The 22,312-nt window shown below is 38.4% G+C and overlaps 2 protein-coding genes across 7 annotated transcripts in view; one reads left to right on the top strand and one right to left on the bottom strand.

Moving 5' to 3' along the window:
• The first annotated feature begins 1,131 nt into the window (after positions 1-1,131).
• Positions 1,132-4,854, top strand: socs1a (suppressor of cytokine signaling 1a). 2 transcript variants are annotated; one of them, XM_084414299.1, is made up of 2 exons: positions 1,132-1,221; positions 3,902-4,854. In XM_084414299.1, the coding sequence occupies exon 2, from the start codon at positions 3,976-3,978 to the stop codon at positions 4,579-4,581; it is 606 nt and encodes a 201-aa protein (XP_084270425.1). In that variant the 5' UTR covers positions 1,132-1,221; positions 3,902-3,975; the 3' UTR covers positions 4,582-4,854. The 2 variants fall into 2 exon arrangements, with proteins under 2 accessions (XP_084270425.1, XP_084270424.1); XM_084414298.1 differs by lacking the exon at positions 1,132-1,221 and adding an exon at positions 2,953-3,380.
• A 4,208-nt stretch (positions 4,855-9,062) lies between these two features.
• Positions 9,063-22,312, bottom strand: part of clec16a (C-type lectin domain containing 16A) — a 62,989-nt gene continuing 49,739 nt past the window's right edge. For 4 of the 5 annotated variants that reach the window (XM_084404900.1, XM_084404901.1, XM_084404898.1 and 1 more), the window contains exons 19-23: positions 21,688-21,839; positions 20,398-20,602; positions 18,890-19,027; positions 14,973-15,113; positions 9,063-11,079 (exon numbers count right to left, since the gene is read on the bottom strand). In XM_084404900.1, coding sequence (XP_084261026.1) covers positions 10,670-11,079; positions 14,973-15,113; positions 18,890-19,027; positions 20,398-20,602; positions 21,688-21,839 — 1,046 coding nt within the window. In that variant the 3' untranslated portion in view covers positions 9,063-10,669. Of the gene's footprint in view, positions 11,080-11,763; positions 11,953-14,972; positions 15,114-18,889; positions 19,028-20,397; positions 20,603-21,687; positions 21,840-22,312 lie in introns of all 5 variants that reach the window. The other variant, XR_014626811.1, reaches the window with a different exon arrangement.

Genomic DNA, 22,312 nt, shown 5'->3' with positions numbered 1-22,312 from the left:
TAATTTACTCACGCTCGTGTTGTTCTAAACCGGTATGCATTTCTTTCTTCTACAGACATAAAATAAGACATAATACCACAGAAAAATGTTGGTAACCAAACATTTTCGGTTGCCATGGACTTCACCAGGACAAAGGTGTAGGCCCTACTGTTACATAATCAGGAGCCACACAGTGTATGCAACCTGTCTGGCTCCTGATTATGTAACAGTAGGCTACACCTGTGCCCCATTCACACGCATCTTTGTTAGTGCACAGCAATTACAGTAAAGATTACGTTTCCATGTAAAGATCTGTGTGGCATGCATGGCGCCAGTCACGTGATGAGAATTTTATCAAGGGATTTTCCCATTTTATCGCAAGGAATTTTTCATGAATTCTCCATGCCTCCAAGCCTTGCATCCACATTACACGGAACAAGTTTTATTATTATTATTATTATTATTATTATTATTATTTTGACAGATCATTAGCTTTTAAACAAGCACTGAAGCTTTTTAAATAGCTGACCTTTGTGTTTAACGTGCTTAAATATGTTACTACTCCTAATTTTACAAGTCATATTGTAAGTTGTAGGTCCAATGTTTTTCGTCAGAGGAAAATCAAACATAACATTTTGTCTGAATGCAATAGTGCAAAAGTAGATTGCTGCAGAGGATATTATTGAAATGAGCTCATGATAACAAATGGTTTCATACAAAAACGTAAGGGAAGAAGCGTTTCTAAACATTGGCTACTTTTCAAGGAAAACACACATGTGGAGGTTGATCATGTGACTTAAGAAAAGTTCAAAATGAAAGTAACCAGTTTATTTTCTTTATCTGATTCTGATGTCTGAATTACGACAGCACGGCTTTTACTTTTCGAGACAGTATGACAGATAGGCCTACAATTCTTGAGTAGCCTACGAGATAAAGATGTGAAAGTGAGTTTCAGATAATCTTTACAACATCGTAACATATAGTTTCTCTATGTTTTAGAGATGATGATAGTAGTAGCCTACTACTAGCCTACCTATTTAAAAGCTATTCTTTGTTTTCCATAAATAGCACAAGGCGACTCCCGTGAATTGTTTAGGCGAAACAGCGCCGTCTACAGGAAATTATGTGGGAAAGCAGTAGGCTTTCACTTTCATTTTCCCGTAAAGCACTGGAATATGCAGCAAGATGAAACAGACAGATATCTGAATAGCAAACACGGCTTTTCAACCATAAATGAACTAGGTAAGTATCATTTTCATGTATGTAATTATGTAAACGGATGGTATGCTGCAAGCATTTGGCAGATTTCTCCTGTAGCTACTGTGAGTTTGATCTGTAATATATTGAAGTGATTTAGTCGGATATTATTAATCTGCAATACAATAAGGGCATGGCTTATAATTAAACGGATATGCACAAATTAAATATGCAATTGATTTCTGGTGGACTGCATCCTCAACACAGTCCCCTGACAGTTTGTACTCGGGGTTATGCATTTGTGCGTTATGAATAAAAATATAGGCCTATCACTGTACTGTACATATCTGAAGAGAAATCTGGAGATGGCATAAACTTAGACAGATGAATGATGATGATGCCATTTTACCAAAATATCATTTAATAAATGTGCCTAACACGTTGAAGCAGTTCCTCCATCTGATAAAGAGATTTGTTTCAGGGAAAAGCACACATGCTGTGTTTTTTCTTTTTTTTTTTCTTCCTCTTCCTTGGATCTGGAAGTGCAAGTTCGTTACTCTCCGCTAGTGGTCCTCCTACTGTAAATATGTGTCTTTCTGAGAAATACAAGCGAAACGAAAGTACAACCAGTAATTCTACTCCAAAGCAAACAAGTCATTGTAAAGAAAATACACCCTCGAATTTGCATGACTGGAATTTCAGTTTCACAATGATATCATTCAAACGAATCACAGTCGGGACAGTTTGTTTTAGTAAATTACTAAGTATTTAGTTCGTGTTTTGATGTAAGCTGATGTCATTCTTCTTGTTAAATGGACCCTTAAGTCACACGTAGGCCTACGTCTCTTTTACTGGGCCATAACGACTGAAAGCACATGCAGACAATTGATGAATGGTAACACCTTACAATAAGGTTTCATTACTGCACCTCTAAAGCATTTATTAATCTTTGTTACTGTTCATTTCAACAATCAAAAGTTGTAGGCTATTTGTTAACATTAGTTAATGCACTGTTAAGGAACATGAACAAACAATGAACAGCAGTATTTTTATATAACGTTAACAAGTACAGTAACAAATGTGTTGCTCATGGTTAGTTCATGTTTGTTAATACATTAACTAATATTAACAAATGAAACCTTATTGTAAACCCCCCAAAACCATTAAACATAATCTGGAGGCAAATGCAATAATGTTGTGCAGTGTTTACCATATCGGAGTGCCTATACTTCTGTCATGCAACATCTCTATTTGTAAGAAATGAAACTTATGGAAAAATGTTGGCCTGGTCCGCAGCTGTGGATTTACGGGCTGAAAGTGAGTTTCATTTATGGCTTGTGCTTTACAGAACCCACTGTGGATCTCAACTGACACAGAGTCATATTACCAGGACAAATGCAGACATGCATAATCCACACAATCCTTTTTTTTTTTTTTTTGTGCAATGGACATCCTAGATGCATGATCCTATAGGCCTATGTGATAAAAAAAATAAAAAAAAATAAAAAAAATAATTGCTTTAAAAAAAGCATTTTTTTTTTTTTTATGTTAGTTGCATACCTGCTCATTGCAATAGTAATAGTAAAACGTATGCCATTTGTTATCATAAAGAAAAAGAATATGTAAAAAAAAACAAAAAAAAAAACTAATAGCCTATATGCAATTATATTTTTATAGAGAAAGGATTCATAATATAGTTAAGTGATCCAATCAGGCTGTATAATAGACCTCAGCCTAGAAACACACGTCATTATATTGTGTCCCTTCACTTGAAGATTGATCATAAGTAGGCTAATTCAGATAAGATGTCATTTTCTTGTCCTTTGAAAGTTTGGTATAAATGGAACTTTTTTTGGAAATGCATAAACATTTAAAGGAGAAGTGAAAGAATACTATTATATCACTCGGTAGGAGGGGCTAAATCCTGAATTGATTTCACAGAAAAAACCTGAGAGTGAAGAAAGGATTCCGGGAAATGGGCGGAGCTTCTCGAGCTATATGTACAGTTTCAAAGCGCATGTTCCTTCATTCTGACATATAAAGAGTTTCTGTCGTGCGCAGTTGAGGAAATCTCTATCGAGATATAACGGTGGAATAAATCAATCAATGGGAGTTCATAAAAACCGAATTTTGGAAGCGGAGACAAGAGTTTGTCAAAGGCAAAGTTGTATTGACTACTCCTGGAGTTCATATTTGTTAAAACGGTAAGATTTACGCGGAACTAACTTTACTGTTTAGAACGTTTTAACGGGCTGTTTTTAATTTAAATCGAAATAATTGCGTGTTGTATGCCATAATGTAACGCTTATAATAAGGCCAATGAAGTAAACTTTATATACAATAAGTGTCTTCTTGTATAATGTGGCAATGCTAAAATATAAAACATTAGAAAATAAACTTATATATCATAATTGCTTGTTGTACGTCACAATGAAGTAAACTTTATATAAAATAAGTGTCTTGTATAATGTAGCAATGGTAACATATAAAACACTTAAAATAAACGGATATTAAATATAGAAATAATCAAATAAACGTACTTAACATAACTGTTAAATGCCTTGATAATGAAGTGAAAAGGATTTGTAATTTAACAGATAAATCCAGCAGTGTATGTTGCCATGAAACACTCAAGTCTGTTGTAGCCTGTGTGATGTTCAGTACAACATGTGATTGGGTTTGGAAGGGGCCTCTGATTAACTGTTCTTCACTTGCTCTTCAACAGACAGATGAGTCTCATCTAGATGACCTTCCTGTGGTACGGTATGGAAGACCACACCAGTTGGTCTTTCCTGTAGGATGGTGGCACACAGTACAGTGGAAGGGAATCAAGGCACAGAAGAACCCCAAGCGAGCACAGACGCCTCCCCAGAGGTCTCCCAATCCCATAAGTCCAGACCCGGCCAGCTGGCAGCTGTTTTACAGACACATTTCAGGCCCTTCAACTTTGCGAGAGACTTCAAGACCATCGCAAAGACCACCTCAATGCTAGAGGAGAGTGGCTTCTACTGGGGTCCCATGACTGTGGAGGAGGCACATCTGAAGCTGAAGAAGGAGCCAGTCGGAACTTTCCTGATCCGGGACAGTCGTCAGAAAGACGTGTTCTTTACACTGAGTTACAAAGGACAAAACGGTCCCGTGAGCGTCCGGATTAACTTCAAGAATTCCAAATTCAGTCTGACCGGCAGCAAGGAATCTTTTGACTGTCTTTTCAAACTGCTGGAACACTACATCAGTTCCCCAAAGAAGGGGCTCGTCAGGCCCTACAGGAAAGAGCCAGTGCAGTCCCTGCAGCAGCTGTGCCGCAGACGGATTATTGAAACATGCGATGGAAAAGACATCGACCGCATTCCTGTGCACCCAATCCTCAAAGACTTCCTCCATGCCTTCCCTCATCCGCTATGAAGACGAGACTCATTGCATTAAAGCGCTGCTGGAATATTCTGGAGATACTTGATGGACTCCTCCTCGTGGTCCTGCTCTGTTTTAGGACGCAGGAATCATACTGTAGCAGATTTTGGAATATCAGTCTAGAACACTGCACAATGAAAGTTTACATTGTCTGTGAATGTTTACACTATACAGGAATATTGTTTTCCTTTGATCACGTTTCTGCTATGCAGAAAGAAATATTTCAAGATAATTTTTATAAAAAGAATAAATATATTTGTAAACAATTTAAAACATCTCAATGTTTACTTTATTTGTTGGGGGATTCATGCACTCTGAGGCCTGAATGGAAATGCTTGAATACAGGTTTATATATATATATATATATATATATATATATATATATATATATGTACAGTATATACACACACACACACACACATTACAAAAAATGATCAACATTCACATTCTACTTTAGACATCAAACTAAACTGTTTTAAACTATTACATTTCAATGGAAGGCTGTTTAATGAGAAGACATACATTAAAATACGTTGAAAAGTATTACGTTTTTAGTATTAACCTACGTAGGTGAGAACTTTAAGTCTCCCACATACAAGTCGAGCCTCACCCTTGGCCTAACAAGATTCATATCTTGGCTTAATCCACGAAACCCGCCTTTTTCTTAGAATAAGGCATGCCCGCATGTTTAAGCAATTGTAGTATATTTTACTAGATTACAGGCTTAGTGTACCTGGATTCCTGAAATGACATGAAGATGAGGACTTATAGGAAGTTTAGGCCAGACATTCTGTGCTGAACCAGGCTGATTAATCTAGGTAGTAGCGTGGTTGAGAGGCGGAGCTGTGGTGACCGTAAACTGCTTATGGCTCAGACAGACATTTACAAGAAATGAAGCGGGTTGTGAGGACTGATGGAGTGTGATGGGGAGGAGCCTGTGATCCCCAGAGACACTAGTACACGGTATCAATAAAACATTTTGCGACACATCTGACAGGCTTACACAGAAAAATGACTAAGAACAAAACAATACTCGGCATCAGGGGTTCACGTAAACTTTAGAGATCACTGCTTGGAATTCCACTTGAGGCTGAAGGAAGTGATCTGTACTGCACAGTCATCAGATAAGACATGGCAAGAGTTGTAACACTCGGATTGTGTTTTTGTGTCAGACCTCTTTCTGAGTGATTTTGCTTAATAGAACAATGGAAGTGGGCTGTTTTCAGACTAAACATAGTTGTGAGTCAAATCAATCATTGGCCAAGACAGCGGATGATAACAGGTCAAAGGTTATAAGTACGATGGAAGCAGATTTATTACAAGGAAGCTTATCTTTGAGGACAAAACTTAACTGATTCTAATGAAATCATGATATCATATTGTGGAAGTCAGGGGGAAATCATTCGATGTGCCCGATTGGCAACTTTATCGAGGGATTTCCCTTCTTCAATCTCGACACACAGATTACCAATTAACTACAAATAGGAATCTACCTACTTATAAATAAAACCGAATGCAGAAGCCTTGTTTGGTAAGGTTTAGGTTTGCCGAGGTTGACTTGCCGTGGTGATGCCGTACAGAGTTAATCAGTCAGTCTTTCTTCGCTCATCTGTAGTGATTAATACACATGAAAGAGCACAGACACTTCCAGGAAAAGAGACAGTTGTGTTTCCCTGAAGTGCCCCTAATCTCCACTGCATCTGGCCTCAACTTACACACACACACTCACACACACACACACTCCTGAGTGGTGTATTTCCTTTTGGAACCGCAATGCTCCCCTCCAAAATGCAGAGACTGAAAGACACACAAACACACACACAGTTTCGCTATCTTTGTGGGGACTCTCCATAGGTGCGATGGTTTTTATACTGTACAAACTGTATATTATCTCTCCTAACACCAACCCTACCCCTAAAAAATTCTGCATTTTACATTTTCAAAAAACAGCAAAAACAAACATAATTTAGGATGTTCATTAATCCATTTCGGTCGCCACAATGCAGGTGATCTCAGGTTTTACTATCCTAGTGGGGACGTTTGTGTGTACATTTCCCCCACAATGTAATATAAACCTGTACACACACACACAGAGACACGCACACGCAAGCTTGTGTGGCTAACCTGCACATAGAAACGGCCGTGGTTTGAGCTTGTGAGCGCTCATGAACGGAGAATAACCTCAACTGATAAAGGCCAAAGCGTTTTCCTGAGCTGACACATCATTTGAACTTTTAATGAAAAAAAATAAAAAAAAAGTTTTTAAGTTTAAAAATAAAAGTTTAAAATAAATAAAATAAAATAGGGGTAATATTTGTGGAAATATAAGATCAATTCTCTGGTGTAATTTATTTTTAAATGAAAAGGCAAGTAGCTTATCTGCACTACATCAAAACCTACTCATTGAATAGATAGATGTTGCCATGGAAACTCGTCACACAAGATCAAACAGTAATTATTAAAATCTATTTATGGTTATGATGCTGAAGACCCCTGGGAGTGGTTTTTGTAAATTGACAATGTTTGAGACCACAAGCTAAATTCCAGGAAGGCAAGTGATACGGCTACCCACATAATGGTTACTATGACAACACTCATCTCTTGCCATCCCACATCAAGGTAGAAGGTCCCCATGACCTCCACTGAGAATATGTGGGCAGGACTTCCAATTTACTGATTCACAAAGATACATTTGTTTCACACTGACAGAACACACAGACCACCTTTGAGTAATCCCCCTCACCTCCTTTTCCATACACAAACAGGTGGGTTTTAAATGATGGAATCAGTATGCGTAAAAAAAAAAAAAACCCTGCATTCTCAGATGTTAGGGCTTTAAAGGGATAGTTCACCCAAAAATGAAAATTCTGTCATCATTTACTCAACCTCGAGTTGTACCAAACCTGTATGAGTTTCTTTCTTCTGCTGGAGACAAAAGAAGATGGAGTGAAGATTTTTGGTAACCAGACAGTTGATGGGCCCCAATGACTTGTCCATACTATGGAAGTCAATGTGGTACATCAACTGTTTGGTTACCTGTATTCTTCAAAATATCTTCTTTTGTCTCCAGCAGAAACTCATACAGGTTTGGAACAACATTAGAGAGAGTAAATGAGGCGGAATCACATTAAGAGGGTTTTTTTTTGGGGGGGGGAATCCAAAATTCCCTTTCACATTCAAATCTAGTAGGTGAAAAATAAAAAGTGCAAGTATACAACTCTAAACATCAATAATTATGATGGCTTTGCAATGTAGCACCCGCAACAATCTTGCCATCTCATCTATTTACAGTGAAATACAGGCTGCTGTATTGTGGCAAGTCATATGGCTCCTCTCAGGCACATGCCGTGTAATGCAAACCACAAGTTAGTGAGCGTGTGTTCTTTAGAAATATCACCCCTGTGAGACTGCTTTCAGCAGAAGGCATGAGACACTATCAGCACAAGCTCCTGGAACGAGACCTCTAGGGAACCCGCCAATAAGACTCTCATGAGACTTCAGCCTGCACACATCCATTTATAGTCGCTCTTAATAAGTTTCATATCAACCTGTTTCTCAGACCAGAGGAACCGCACTGAAGACAAAGGCCACGTTTATTCATTCAACGGATGCTTTTATGGAAAACCGACATATTCGTCATGCCCATCGCGGCCTATTTTTTCACAGAAACGCTTATCGAAGTTGAACTGAAAGCGTTTCACAGCATATTACTGCATGACATTCATTCTCAGTTGAAGAGGATCTGCTGATAAGAAGAAGTGGGACCCTTGAATTACGTAGTCTGTTCACTAATTGTAAACATCTCTGCTTAAAAAAACCTTAAATGTAGGAAGTGAGTGTAGGGGTCAACTTAATGCAAAGTCTCTGGGGAAAAGAATAAACTTAGATGCAGTTTTCTCAGTATCGCACAGATCCATCACTGGTTTCCGGACAAACAGTGAAAAAACCCCGGTCATATTCCGGGAGTGTTTATTACGATTGCATGGAAAATGGACTAAGACAAATAACATCCTAATAAGCAGCCCACTTTACACAGTAAGAAAGAAAATAACCTCAGTTCATTTCCATATTAGCAATTTCCCCTCCCACAGGAATGTGGATTTCACGTAATGTCATCACAGTAATAAAATATGCATGTTTAGTTTCAAAAATGGTATTTATAATCTTTATTTTAAATAAACCAATCACAAGAAGAACTGGATTCCAGTTCCCCTCTATCATGAAGAGACCCAAGCACAGAGAAGCCCACCTATTCTAGGAAATTATGACTATCGGGAACTTCACTTAGACTTGTTGATATTTCACCAGAACAGGAAATTTACACATGCATTTTGACAGATTAACTACCAAAGATAAACAGTGTGTGTGGGGGGGGGGGGGGGGATTTAATCAGATTTAATGGCAGATTAATGTTTAATAAAATTCAGCTTCCTCATAAAACTTAATTGAAATATAAAGAGAAAGATAAGACAACGGAAATGTACATCAGAATAATTTATTGCATGACTTGGTAATTAGTTATAACATTAGATCAAAACAAATCTTTACACTGTGTACAAACTATGATGACCTCTGCGTCTCCTTTTCGACAATGAATTTAACCTCAAAATACTGATATATGCAGAATTGTATTGCTTTAAAAGGTCATATTTTACAAACTCCGTTGATAAAGCTTGTGAGTGCGTTTCTTTAGAGAGAAAAGGTCACGGTCCCAGGTCAAGGTCCCAGGTCACGGTTACCACACATTTGCATCTGTGCCACACCGCAAGAGCGCGAGGATCCCTTCTATGTGCTGCTGTCTATAAACCAAAAACGTATTTTCCATTTCAGTCTGTTAGTGACGGTAGTCCAACTACTTTAATCTGTAAGTGAAATAAATGAGTCTTGAATTACTGTTATTACACACCAAAGTAAAACGAAACCACAAATACATCAAACCCAGCTTTGATTAAGTGTGTCCAGCACAAGCTCTTGATGACCTCTAGAATATTAAGTGTTAAAGAACATTAAAACACACCTTAAAAAAAAAAAAAAAGGAAAACTCGCCTCAGCCTTAAAAAAAAGGAAGAGAACACCTCGAAATACTTAACGATGTAACTGTACGAACGAAAACAGGCATATTTATCCTGTGTCGGCAGATTGCAGACTCTTCCAGAAAGCAAGCAGACGCATGAAGGTACGGCAGTGACGTAAACGCTCAGGAATGAAACTCGATTACATCAGGTTTGTTCACCTGATGGAAAAAAAACTCACTTTAGAACGTGACTGACAAAAGCGAGTCAGCATATTTTATACAAATAGGCTTGGTGGAGCAAGAGTGGATGGTTGGATGAACCTCCTACGCTGCCAAAACTGAGCAAGAGTTCACGAGTTAAATGATCTTAAATGCACTGAATTAAAAAAGGTCATTTTAAGCACATACTTTATCTGTTCCTTACGATCTCCAAAGAATGACACAAAAGGGCTTTTAAAAAAAAACCCACCATTGAAGTGCAAATGAATGTTCAACCCAAATGAAATATACCTTCAGAAAAGAGCACCGCTGGATAGACCCAGAAGTCTTTGTACATTCCTCAGTGTTAAGACGGGTAAAATCAAGCGGGCAATCCCCACCAACCCACGCAGATCTATATTCTTCTCTCCGTCTGCTCAGCATCATAAAACCATACGCACGCACACACACACTCGAACAGTCGCACACAATCACAAAACAGTCACACATGCAGAGAAACAGCTGGAACACCTCAGCACCAGAGCAGAAAGAATAATGCACAACAGAAAAAAGACTGTGCTTTAAGCAGCACTCGTGATGAACAATAATGTCATTGTTCTGAGAGTGCCGTTTTCCTCTGAAATGCATCATGGTCTTGATGTGAAGAGAAGTAATGTTAACCGCTGTGTTGAAACAGTCGGCAACTACACAGATACAATTGAGGGCCCGAATCACTAAAGCTGAAAGCATCTGCAAACTAGAATCGGTCATGCTCACATTGAGTAATCAATAGAACATGCAATTCTTGCTTTAGTAACCTGGCCCTAATTTCTGTATTACATTTTAGTTTTATTAGCACTAGACATCATATCAGTCTATCGCGGTCTCCTCCTCCAGGTCTGGGTTGTCCTCTTGGTCTGTCTCGGGCTGAGTCATAGGTACCTCCCTCTGAACCTTCGTCAAATCCTCAGTTTCTTCACTAAGCAAATGCCCAGGCTCAGGAGATGCCTCATCTTCCTCTGGTATGACTGGAATATCCTTCCTGTCGTCTTGAGACTGTGCGTCTACCGCTACCGTGCGGTCATCCTCTGTTTGGCCAGCAGATATCATCTCATCCGCATCCTGGACGGAGGACTGGGTGCTGAAGGAGCGCAGGCGAGGCGGGTCGGCGGGGGGCAGCAGGGTCAAGGAGTCCACGCTCAGCGTTTCGGCATCATTGTTAGACAGGAGGGAGATGGTTGGTTGCGGTGCAGGGGTGAGGCTGGGCGCTAGGGAAAGTCCTGAAACAGGGAGAACAGGGTTGGTTAATCCCACACAGGCCTCTCCTTACTTATGGAGGAGTGGGGTGTTACACACATGCAGACACATCTATTCATACTGAAAAGGCAAACAAGTCAAAGGCAGTAATGCAGACAGTGTGGAGGAGGAGAATGTTAGCTTTGTTAGGTTGTTTGTAATGTGTCTGAGTTTGTGTGTGCTGTGATAGAGAAATGTGTGAGAGAATAAATTCTGCTGAGATGACTGACAGACAGGATGGATTGATAGATGGCTAGATACATTGATCGGCAGGAAGAAAGGTAGAGGGACAAACAGGTAGAAACGTATATCTGACGTTCTATCTGACCTGGATAGGTCAAATAATAGATAGATGGCTAGATAAATGGATGGTTGGATTGATAGATGGCTAGATAGTAGAAAAGCAGACAGGCAGACAGACATATAGATAGATGGATGTCTGCCAAAAATAATTATATGAATGTAAAAAGAGGAACCTGAATGGCAGAGAGCCATGGAAGTGAAAAGATGAACAATAAAAATAGTGAAAGGCTGAAAAACAGGATCTAGGGTGGCATTAATTCATAGAGTCTTTGGATGTCATCAGCTTGCTAATACCATACACTTCTAAAGATAAGTTTCACAGTTTCTACAATGATGTTTGAATACACACACACACACACACACACCTTTAGTTTTTAGTAGCACAATGCCAGTCACTGGAAACTAAGGGGGCCACTCTGCATGGTCAATCTACATTAAAGCGTCACACGGACATGCCTGTTACGTCTGCCTGGAGCTCTAAACCCATTCTCCACCGTGCCTGTCATCCTCTGACAGAGAAAACACGCACCTCCGGCCTTCCCTGCCAGACCTGACTAGAGAACAGAGGGACAGATCAGAACGCATCCTACAGACATTAATTACAGCATCTAATCTGAATGATGCATGGAGCAAAACCTACACCCAAAGGATATTATCAATTAGCATTACATGCAAAGCACGCTATTTTACACCTACATAGGGAAACGCAGCAAGATTATGGTGACAGCTTGATTTTAACTCTATAGCTCATTGGTTAGCACTCTAGCTCAGAAAATGTTTAGCCTTGGTGCTCATGCAGGTGATCTGGCTTCGAGTCTAGCATGAAAAATATCTTGATCCTATTCCTCCTCTCTCTTCCCAATGATTTGTGACTCTTCCCTATATCTAGCTATCTAGGGCACAAATAAAATTGAGTAGAGTCAACTTAAATCACCCTTCAAAATCCATTTTACTTCTGTAATGAGTCAATACAAATGAGAGGCAGAACATTCTTATTACATTTTGATACACTACAAATTTATTTTATTTGGAACAACATGCACTCATGAAATGTGCACAATAAGACCAGGAACATGTTTTAAGAAGGCAAAAACAGAATTTCTTGTTGACTTTAACTCTATGCAGGTTGCATACGTGCAACCACACTTACACTACACCGTCTCTGTCATAACAGACATGCACCGAGGAAGAAATCGATGTCAGTCTCACCACAAATCCACACCTTCAAAACAATACGTCATCTGCTACCGCCGCTTCTGTTTCTAAGAACTTCTCTTCAAAGATGTACCGCCCCACGAGGCGTTAACAAACAGTGAATGTGGTCAGCTCACACTGCTGCACTCTGCTGTTTGTGACAGTGGCCCTCATTGAAACAACTTATTCATGTGACTTCAGAAGACTATTTGTCCAATTTGTATTTATTATTAAATTATTAAATATGGACAGTTTCACTTCAGACAAACCCCAAAAGGTCACTGTATTTCAAAATAGATCATTATAGTGATTCAGAGTGTAAAAGGAACAGAGATACATAGTGAAAGAAGCAAAAAAAAGCCCATGACCGTATTAGTTAAACGCCCCCGCCACAAGAAAGAAATCTGTAGGAGACTTCACAGAGGCCACAATACTCCACTCCTCTGTTCAGAGAATCAGCCAAATGATTGGTTCCTGGTCTCTTGTGGCGTGAAGACTTTTTGAGCTTTCAGGTTTTTCCAAAACCATACCCGACCACCAGTGTTCAGCTCAGAAATGCAGTGTGGGAGGCAGAGAGCGAGATAAAGCAGCCAGTGGCTACACATAACTTTAGAGGTGAACAAAGTCTCTCAGGGACCCTTGTTCTATACCCAGCAAACACATTAAAGGATTAGTTCACTTCAAAAGGAACATTTTGTCATCATTTACTCACCCTCAAGCTGTTTCAAACCTGTATGAATTTCTATCTTCTGCTGAACACAAAGGAAGATATTTGAAGAATGTCAGTAACCAGACAGTTGATGTACCCTATTGACTTCAATAGTAGGAAAAAAATGACTATGGAAGACAATGGGGTATCAACTGTCTGGTTACTGACATTCTTCAAATATCTTCCTTTGTGTTCAGCAGAAGATAGAAATTCATACAGGTTTGTAAATGATGACAGAAGTTTCATTTTGAAGTGAACTATTCCTTTAATTCCCGAGAGACCCCTAAGGGGAACATTTAACAGTTGTAAAATAGTCTTCCACTGAAAGATCTACTTGACCATTGCTTACCATAGAATTTCTTTCTAAATGTGCAAAAATTGGCTAGCTGACAAGTGCTCAAAAGGATGAAGTGGAAAGAACATGTAATTACATGTATATACACATTCAATCATGCACACATGCCCTTGAATTAGCAAAGAATTAGAGCGTATGAGCTGTGAGGCTTTGAAGGTATAGAAGAGTATAGAAACATGAGTCTTAAGGTCCTTTCACACCAAGAACGATAAATATGAAGAAGACTATATTAGTGTCCACACCAACGCAAGAATAACGATCTGTCTCTTACAAGCACGTGCTGCAGTTATATCGTCTGACACTTTAAATGCTTGTGCTCTATAAAGCTGGATGGATTCTGATTGGCTGTCAATGTTTTTAACATTCATCAGCTAAGGTGATTCCAATAATATCGTTATTGCTAAAGATGTGGTGTGGACTTCCCTATTCTCAAGAATGATTATTCAAACTTTATATTCATAGTTACTGCCGTTGTTATGAATGGGGCTTTAATCATACAGCTATAATACTGCTGCAGCAGCTTAAAATCTTCTTTTACAAGGGTGTGACTACAAAACTAACACTGTAAAAGCTACTGGGACAGAGTTTAAAATCCCGCCCTACGTTTTTTCTCATTCCAGAAACCGTTTCACTGAGGGAATAGGGAAGAAAAGACATGTCATGCTGCCTTTAATAAAATGTTTTTTAGGGATTGCACAATCATAATAAATTGCAATTCAAAAATTTAAATTCCTGTAACTCAAACCGTAAAGCATTAGCTCTAGGAATGCCAAAGTCATGGGTTCAATTCCCAGGGAATGTAGAAAGAAACTGATCAAATATCTACTTTGAAAGCATAAATGTAAGTCGCAATGCAATTATTGCAATTATTAACTTAAGAACTCCAATCTTATTCCAGATCTGTGGAAATGCATAGGCCTACCTAGTGTTAAACTTGCGGAACATAATCAAGATCACTGTCTTTATGTGGTGACTGACTGACTGACAGAAAGACATATGATGACGCGAGACACAATGACCAGCACTGTTTGCTGAAAATATACAAAGGAAAATAAATAATAGTTTACTTCTTTTTTTTACCGTGGATATCATTAGTCTATGAAGTCTGATCTACTATGTGAGAAAACAAAAATGATTATGCAATCTGCTTCTTTGCAAACCTGATACACATGTGGAGGTGCTTAGATTCAGAGGAGGGTGTGTTGTAACATTTGTGTGAGGTGTTTTGGTTTTTCAGTAAAAGCAGTTGATAGTAAAATGGGGTGGTTGAGCAAAAGTAGAGAAGGGAGTGGAATGTGTTTAATTGTGCGTTTTACCTGTTTGACTCTGTGTTGCGGTGTGTGTGGATGCGCTGCTGGATGTGACAAAGTCACAGGGGCCGGTGGGGCCACTAGAAGGTGGTGAGGTGAAAGAAGTTGATGTGGGGTTGTGCTGGGCAACATGAGCAACTGCAAAACCTGGAAAACAAAACACATGGTCACATATAGATCGCTAAGACACTGACAGACTGACAGAATCAGTGCGATACTTTCAATATTAAACTTGTTTTACTGATAAAAACAAACAGGAACTGTGGCTTAGTTGATAGAACAGGTGCGGGGTTGAGTCTGGCCACTCCCCTATCTTGTTTTCAAACTAAATTACAAAAAGAGATGAAAATAAAGCAGCTTTATATACACAAACAAATATACACCTTTACTTGCTAATAACTGAAACACTAGTCAGATTAGATTCCTAAATTTTGGTACAAATCAAAAAAAAACCTTAAAGTGATCCAGTGGCAGGCAAAGAACAGGTCAAGGTTTTTTAAAACACTTGGCATGACACCAAGAGTTCTGGGAACCACAATCTCTTTTACCTGAACCAACAACACGTCATCAAAAGGGACTGAGAGACAGCTATTAGTCATCCGTTTCCCTAAACAGAGAACTAACTTTTGTGAAATTAAGAGCATTACAATCCTACTCAAATCTGAAAGTATCGATACATTTTGTAAATATTGAGAGATTTCCTCTTAATAGGAAGTGAGGGGGCTTTTAAGGGGGGGGGGGGATTCAGCATCAATTCATCTTGGGAATGACAGATGCAAGTGCTGCACAGAGGTCGGAGGGATTTTGAGGCATTCCTCTTGCAGAACAGTGGCCAGGTCACTATGTGATGCTGGTGGAGGAAACGTTTTCTGACTTGCTCCTCCAAAATACCCCAAAGTGGCTCAAAAAATTTTCAACAGGAGAGTCAAGGTGCACATTAGGGGTACATTTATACGACAACGATATGTTTAAAACGGAGAAGTTTTTCCTTTGAGTTTTCCGCGTACAGACGACACCATCAAATTATCCCCATTCACATGGATACGCGAAAACGACTAAAAACAATGTATTCTGCTGCCAGGGCATCAGATGACGAAGAAACACTATAGATTGAACACGTAATACGCATGTGCATGACAACATTGTTTTCAGAGATTGGTGTTTTTGTTGTTTACACTGAGACACTTGCACTTTGAAACCTGTTTTCAAAAGTTCCAGGCACCCAAAACGCTGTTGTCGTGTAAATGAACGGCCAAAACGCAGTTTTAAGTTTTTTGTTAAAAAACGGTGTTGTGTAAACAGCCCCTTAATTCTGCAGTGAGTTGGGCAGCTGTGTTTTTATGCTTTTTGTATATAATCCAGGTAAATACCTGGTCATCCCCTTCAGAGAGCTTCCTATTGAGTCGACGGTTACTCCTGTTGGATGTGGTTCGTGTCCTTTGTGGTGGGATACCATAGCTCTCGATACACCACAAAGACTTGCTGTCCTGGTCACAGATGAGCCAGCGAGACAAGCACCAACAATTTGTCCTCTTTTGAACTCTGATATGTCTCCCATTATGTTGTGTGGATTGCAATATTTTATGTACAGCTGTGCTATTGCTCTGCTAATTCAACCTTCACACTCTGATCTTACTGATGGAATGTAAAATCACTAAAGATTAGCCACCAGGCCGTGCATATATAGGTGTGAAATCTCTAACACTAATTGCCACTGTTTCAGTTTCATTGTCCAACCAATTTAAACAAGATTTGAAATTACCTTTCTCACTCATCAGCCAATTTGGCTACTACATTTTTAAGTTACCAGCCATTCAGAACTTCTACTAGCTAAAACATAAATATCAGAAATAATCCAGATTAACAGTCACTGTTTAAATGTAACTATATTTATTATTAAATCAGATTCTGAATCATTGAATTTATTTAAATAAAACGGAAATAATAACTAAATTCTCTGTGACTTCTCTTATAACTGCTATAAGTTATATAGCTTTTTGCCCAAAAGTCTTGGACATGCGGCATTTATGAGAATGGGTTAATTGTGTCCTAGGGCTCTGGTGGAGCGTTAACCGGTCGCACAGCAGACAGGCTTCATTCTGTACTCGCGTTCAAGTTCAAGGAGGCAGTCCAAAACAGTAGATCACAATACAGGCAAAAGTTCACTTCAAGAATGAACAAAGTGGTGTCAATGAGATTGAATTAAGGTATTTGAAAAAAAAAAACCGCGAAAAGAAAATTGTGATCAGTATTATTTCTCTATATGAAGCATATTTATTCAAGCCACAAAAACAAACCTGTTACTGAAAAATGCACAATACACAATATTCTAGGGTGAAGTCAGTCAGTACATACATATATTTGTCCTAAATCATTGTATTTTAGTGGAAAACTATTGTGAGTAAATCGTAGTTGTACACGGCCGCCGCAGTGCCACCAGTGTGCATACGGTCATAGAAAACAATGTGTTCGAATTTTGAACTTTCTTTCAGTGTGCACCTCAGTTTACGTGTTGCTTTTCTAATGTTTGAGGCACCTTTTAGGAGAAGGGGTCTGATAGCTCAAGTGATAGAACATAAATTATGAATCATAACCCACCAAATTGGCTAGTGTGTTGATATGCGTTATGGATTTTCACCAGCATTTGACGGTTGTTAATATATATATATATATAGTCATCACATCACTTGATGACTTACCCACTGGTCTGGAACCAAAAGTCTAAATAAGGGATGCATACTGACAGCTCAAAATCACAGCTGGCGGAGAGGAAGCGTTACCTAGAAACCTCAGACAAAACAGAACTGTAACTTGAAGCACTAGAGAAATTCTGGGGAAAACAAAATTAGGATGTGCAATTTTTCAGAAAATTATTCACGTTTCTGTGCAAATCTCCACAAAGAGTGAGCATGTCCCTTTTAGAAACAAAAAATGCAAAGGAGGTAAATGTTTCACAACATATTAAATATAGATTAAATATAACAAACAGGAACGTCTGATGTTGTGAGCGCTTTTCTATAAAATATAAATTTCACATTAAGACAACTCATCTACCACCATGTCATACAGAAAGATTACAGTTATAAAAAAAATGTCTGAACGCATTTTTGAAACCTTTTAGTTATGCAGCAGCTTGCTCAAAAACCTACAATAAAAGATCATTTTTTAAATTAACTTCAGCAATAATATACACCAAGGCATAGCTATAAGTTCAAATAACTCTTACATTTAATTCATACTTTATACATAAAATGATGTATAAATATGTAATGGAGCCTGTGATGGTACTCCAGTCTTCAGTGTCACATGATCCTTCAGAAATCATTCTAATATGATCTAATTTGGTGTTCAAGAAACTTTTCTGATTATTATCAATGTTGAAAACGGATTCTTTACCTAACAGAACTTCAAAAGAACATTTTATTTGAAATAGTTAAGGCTTTTACATTATTATCTTTCGAAACTATTTTAATCGATTTTATGCAATCTTGCTTAATAAAAGTATTAATTATTTTCCACAGAAAATATGCACCGGTGGATAACAGCTGGCCTCTTAAAAGGATAGTTCACCCAAAAATGAAAATTACCCCATGATTCACTCTGCCTCGAGCCTTCCTAGGTGTCTATGACTTTCTTCTTTCAGACGAATACAATCGGCCGTCTGTCGGAAGCTAGTTATTTTAGTTGATTAAGTTTTAAATATTGATATTTTTCTTACACAAACGCATCGCTTCAGAAAGCCTTTATTAACATCCGGAGCCGCATGGATTTACTTTTATCGTGAATGGATGCACTTTTTTGGGCTTCAAAATCTCATCCTCCATTCACTGCCATTATAAAGCTTGGAAGAGACAGGACATTTTTTTTTATATAACTATCCCTTTAATCTTCTGTGACTTCCTTATAATCGTTCACACATTTACCTGGAACTTTATCTACAGAGGCGAAGGCTGGGCCGCGTCTGGACTGGTCATAGAAGCGGAAAGGCAGAGATGATGTAACAGATGGTTGGCTAAAGCCCAGCACCTCTGTGGAAGGCTGAACAGGAAGGTCCAATAGAGCTGGAGGATGAATGTTTATAGAAGGAATGGGAAACAAAGAGAACATGAGCAAAATAAAGAAGAAGTGATTGAGACATGAGCCACATTTCCACTGTTGGGCCAAGAGCGTGCTAGTGCGTACCAGGGCCAGTCGCCCTTCCACTGTCACTTCCAGGGCTTGACTGGGCCTCGTGTGGGCTTCCTCTGGGCCAAATGGCCAGGGTTTTTGCGTTCCCAACTGGGGCTTGAGGAGTGGTTATGAACAAAGGTGGGGTTTACCTCAGTCAGGAGAGGGTCAACACTGCTTCTTATTTCCCATGTAGTCATAATAGGCTACCAGCTAACCTCAACATTGAAGACATTTAAAACAAGTTTAAGCTCAAAACGCACCAGCAAGTGTCTGAGATAACTTCTGATTGCCATCTGATGGGGATTCTGATCACCGTGTGAGGCAGAAACATATTTCTATGTCATGCTAAAGGCTACTTATGTAAATCATTGTCATAATAAACTTACATTATACTTATGAAAATACCAGGGACAACGTTTGAAGAACGTCATATCATATCATGTATGATTTTAGAACAAATCATATATGATTATAATCATGTATTTATTAGGTTTCATATTTCATCTGTCTTTTCCCTGTGCATTTGTTGATACCAGACTTCTGCATCCGCATATGTGTTAAATTACATATACTCCGGTAAACTCCCTCTATTGCTCTGGCTGAAAGGATAAGTATAGTGAGACGGAAGACGGCGCTTAAACATACTAATAGAAATGCTCATTCCTTGTAAAGAAATGACAAACATATGATATTTTAATTGATAAGTCTTTGGACTTAAAAGCCCTATCAGAGTGACGATGCAATAAGTATGTATTCTCTTTTTATGTGAAATAATGATAAATACCAGTTTGATTGAGGTGCACCTACTGACATAAATTAATAAATGACTGTCATCCTAACTTTTATTTTTAGCGTTAATCATTGGTCAGACATCGATGCTGGAGTTTTAAGTCTGTACGTGAAGACCTAACGTCCACTTTCTGTTAGCCCTGGCTCGACAGTGGAAAAGCGGCTTGATTAACAGATTTTTCTCCAGCTAGAAATTAAAGCAAGCATTAAAGGTAAAAAATCCAAGATAAAGGGAAATTCAATGTCTCTGGGAATTGGTACAATTCACAGTAAAGCACCTGGCATCCATTCATTTGAAATGTTATTCAGGCCTGTTAAAGTATAACTAAAGTCCCAGCTGTTGTGTTGTTGCACAACAGCTGGGAGGTCTGAGAAAGTATCATTTATAAACAGATACGAGCTGCTGTAAAAAAAATAGTTTATGGCTTTGTCTTCAAGGCAGTTTACAGTTAAAAAGCAGCCAAGGCCTGACCTGCAATCCTCTGCATTTTCATGCGCCTGGCCTGGATACGGCCCTTGGCTAGTCGCTGTTTGGCGATGATGCAGCGAATATGGTCTGCAAAGATGAAGTTAGCCTGCAGGATGGGCACAGGCTTGGCGTGAGGGTTAGACGTGGGCTTGTGTATGATGATGTTGAGAGCCCTGCTGTCGTCTTCTACTCCTGAAACCTGCATGTCCTGTGAACATATGCAGATGATTAAAATTGAGTCATCAATGTATGCAGGAAGTTTGGTTTCTAAGACTAAAATTTTTTATATTTTATTGGTTTCATTTTATTTGTTCATATTATTTTACTTATTTGCATTTGCTTTTTTTTTTTCTCTGGGCGTTCCTATAACACTGTCTTGACATGTCTATAACATGACTTGTTATCACTCCTTGCATCTCACAATAATTATTTAGCTGCAAATAATGTCATAATTGTTGCGCTAACAAAAAGCTGAATGGTGTCACTTAAGACCAAGCCTTCCTAAAAAGAACATTTTGTAAAATGCCTAATTATGATTCATTTTGTTCAAAAATGCAGCACTAGTCAGTTTTAACTGAAAATATCATGTGATACACAAAGTGACAATTTTAATGTGCTAATGTCATTTTATTATTACAGGTGATTTGATTTCACCTGTTATCACATTTATGCAAGGTAGGGTGCTTAACAGCTGGTTTAAAGGTATTTCATACATATGGGTTGCTTGGAATAGTTTATGAACACTCATGTCCACATATTAAAATTAAGTAATGTCAGTCTCATAAATAATTAAATCAAAGTTCATGACATTCTTTTACTAGTTAAAAAAAAACTATTTGAATGTAATTTAATTAGTAATCTGTCATATAAAATAATATATAATGATATTATTGAAAGTTAATATAAAGTGTTGATTACATTTTAATGTAGTTTACAAATCCTCTGAGGCTTTACTCATAAATATTAAGTTGGCTGGACACCCCCAAAGGGTTATGATGCAACACATGCATTACCTAATTAATTATATTAATTGATCTCGCTTTCAAATTGGGGCACTTTGTTCAGGGCAGTATAAATGCATTTCTGCAACTCAGAACAGCCAATTTTTTTTAATTGGTTTTCGAGACGAGCCCTTAAATACCTTCCTTTTGTACATGCATTAACTTCAAAATCTGACAGAGGACTTCACTTCTGAGCATAAACATCACAGTCTTGACAAGAATGTGGCAAAAGTGTACTTTTTTTTTTTTTTGAGCGTCATGTTTGCAGTATAGGAGTGGAAACGAAGCAGACCTGCAGAAGGCCGGCAAACTTGACAACACCCCAGCCAAGACGCTTTGAATCCGGTTCCACAAGACTCATCTGGTACACATCAACAGCCAGAAAGCGCTGAGCTTGAACTCCATCTTTACTCACTACCATGCAAGCAATAAGATCGCTGTTATCTAGAAGAGAAAAAGGACAAAAAACACTTTTGTTTACGGTTAAATAATGGATAGTTAATTCCAAGGGTCCTTCAATAAACTTTCATAAATCAGTAAAACAAGTCATAAAGGTCAAAGTTCACACTGTGCAACCACTTCAAGCTATTAAAACAAGCTCAGATGAAAAAATGTCACCAAATATACAAGTCCAGATCTGCCTCACACACAATACCACATTCTATTAGTAGCCTCTGATCACATGCATTAAGCATTAAAATTTAATTTCAATTCCATTTAATCTATTGCGCTTAAAACATAAGGACTGGCACATTTTAATATAGTCATGCATTTCCTATGACAAAGTGTTAAGAAAATGTCTGTGAATTTAATCATATTAAAGAGACCTGGCATGAAATCAGACTGCACTCATGCGGGAGTTTTCCAAAACACTCCAATGAGTCATGACCAACACAGTATATCGCAGCTACATGGGT

Source organism: Rutilus rutilus (assembly GCF_951802725.1).
Source record: "Rutilus rutilus genome assembly, chromosome: 1".
In the NCBI taxonomy this organism is placed as follows: Eukaryota; Metazoa; Chordata; class Actinopteri; order Cypriniformes; family Leuciscidae; genus Rutilus; species Rutilus rutilus.
This window is presented reverse-complemented; position numbering and strand designations above follow the sequence as displayed.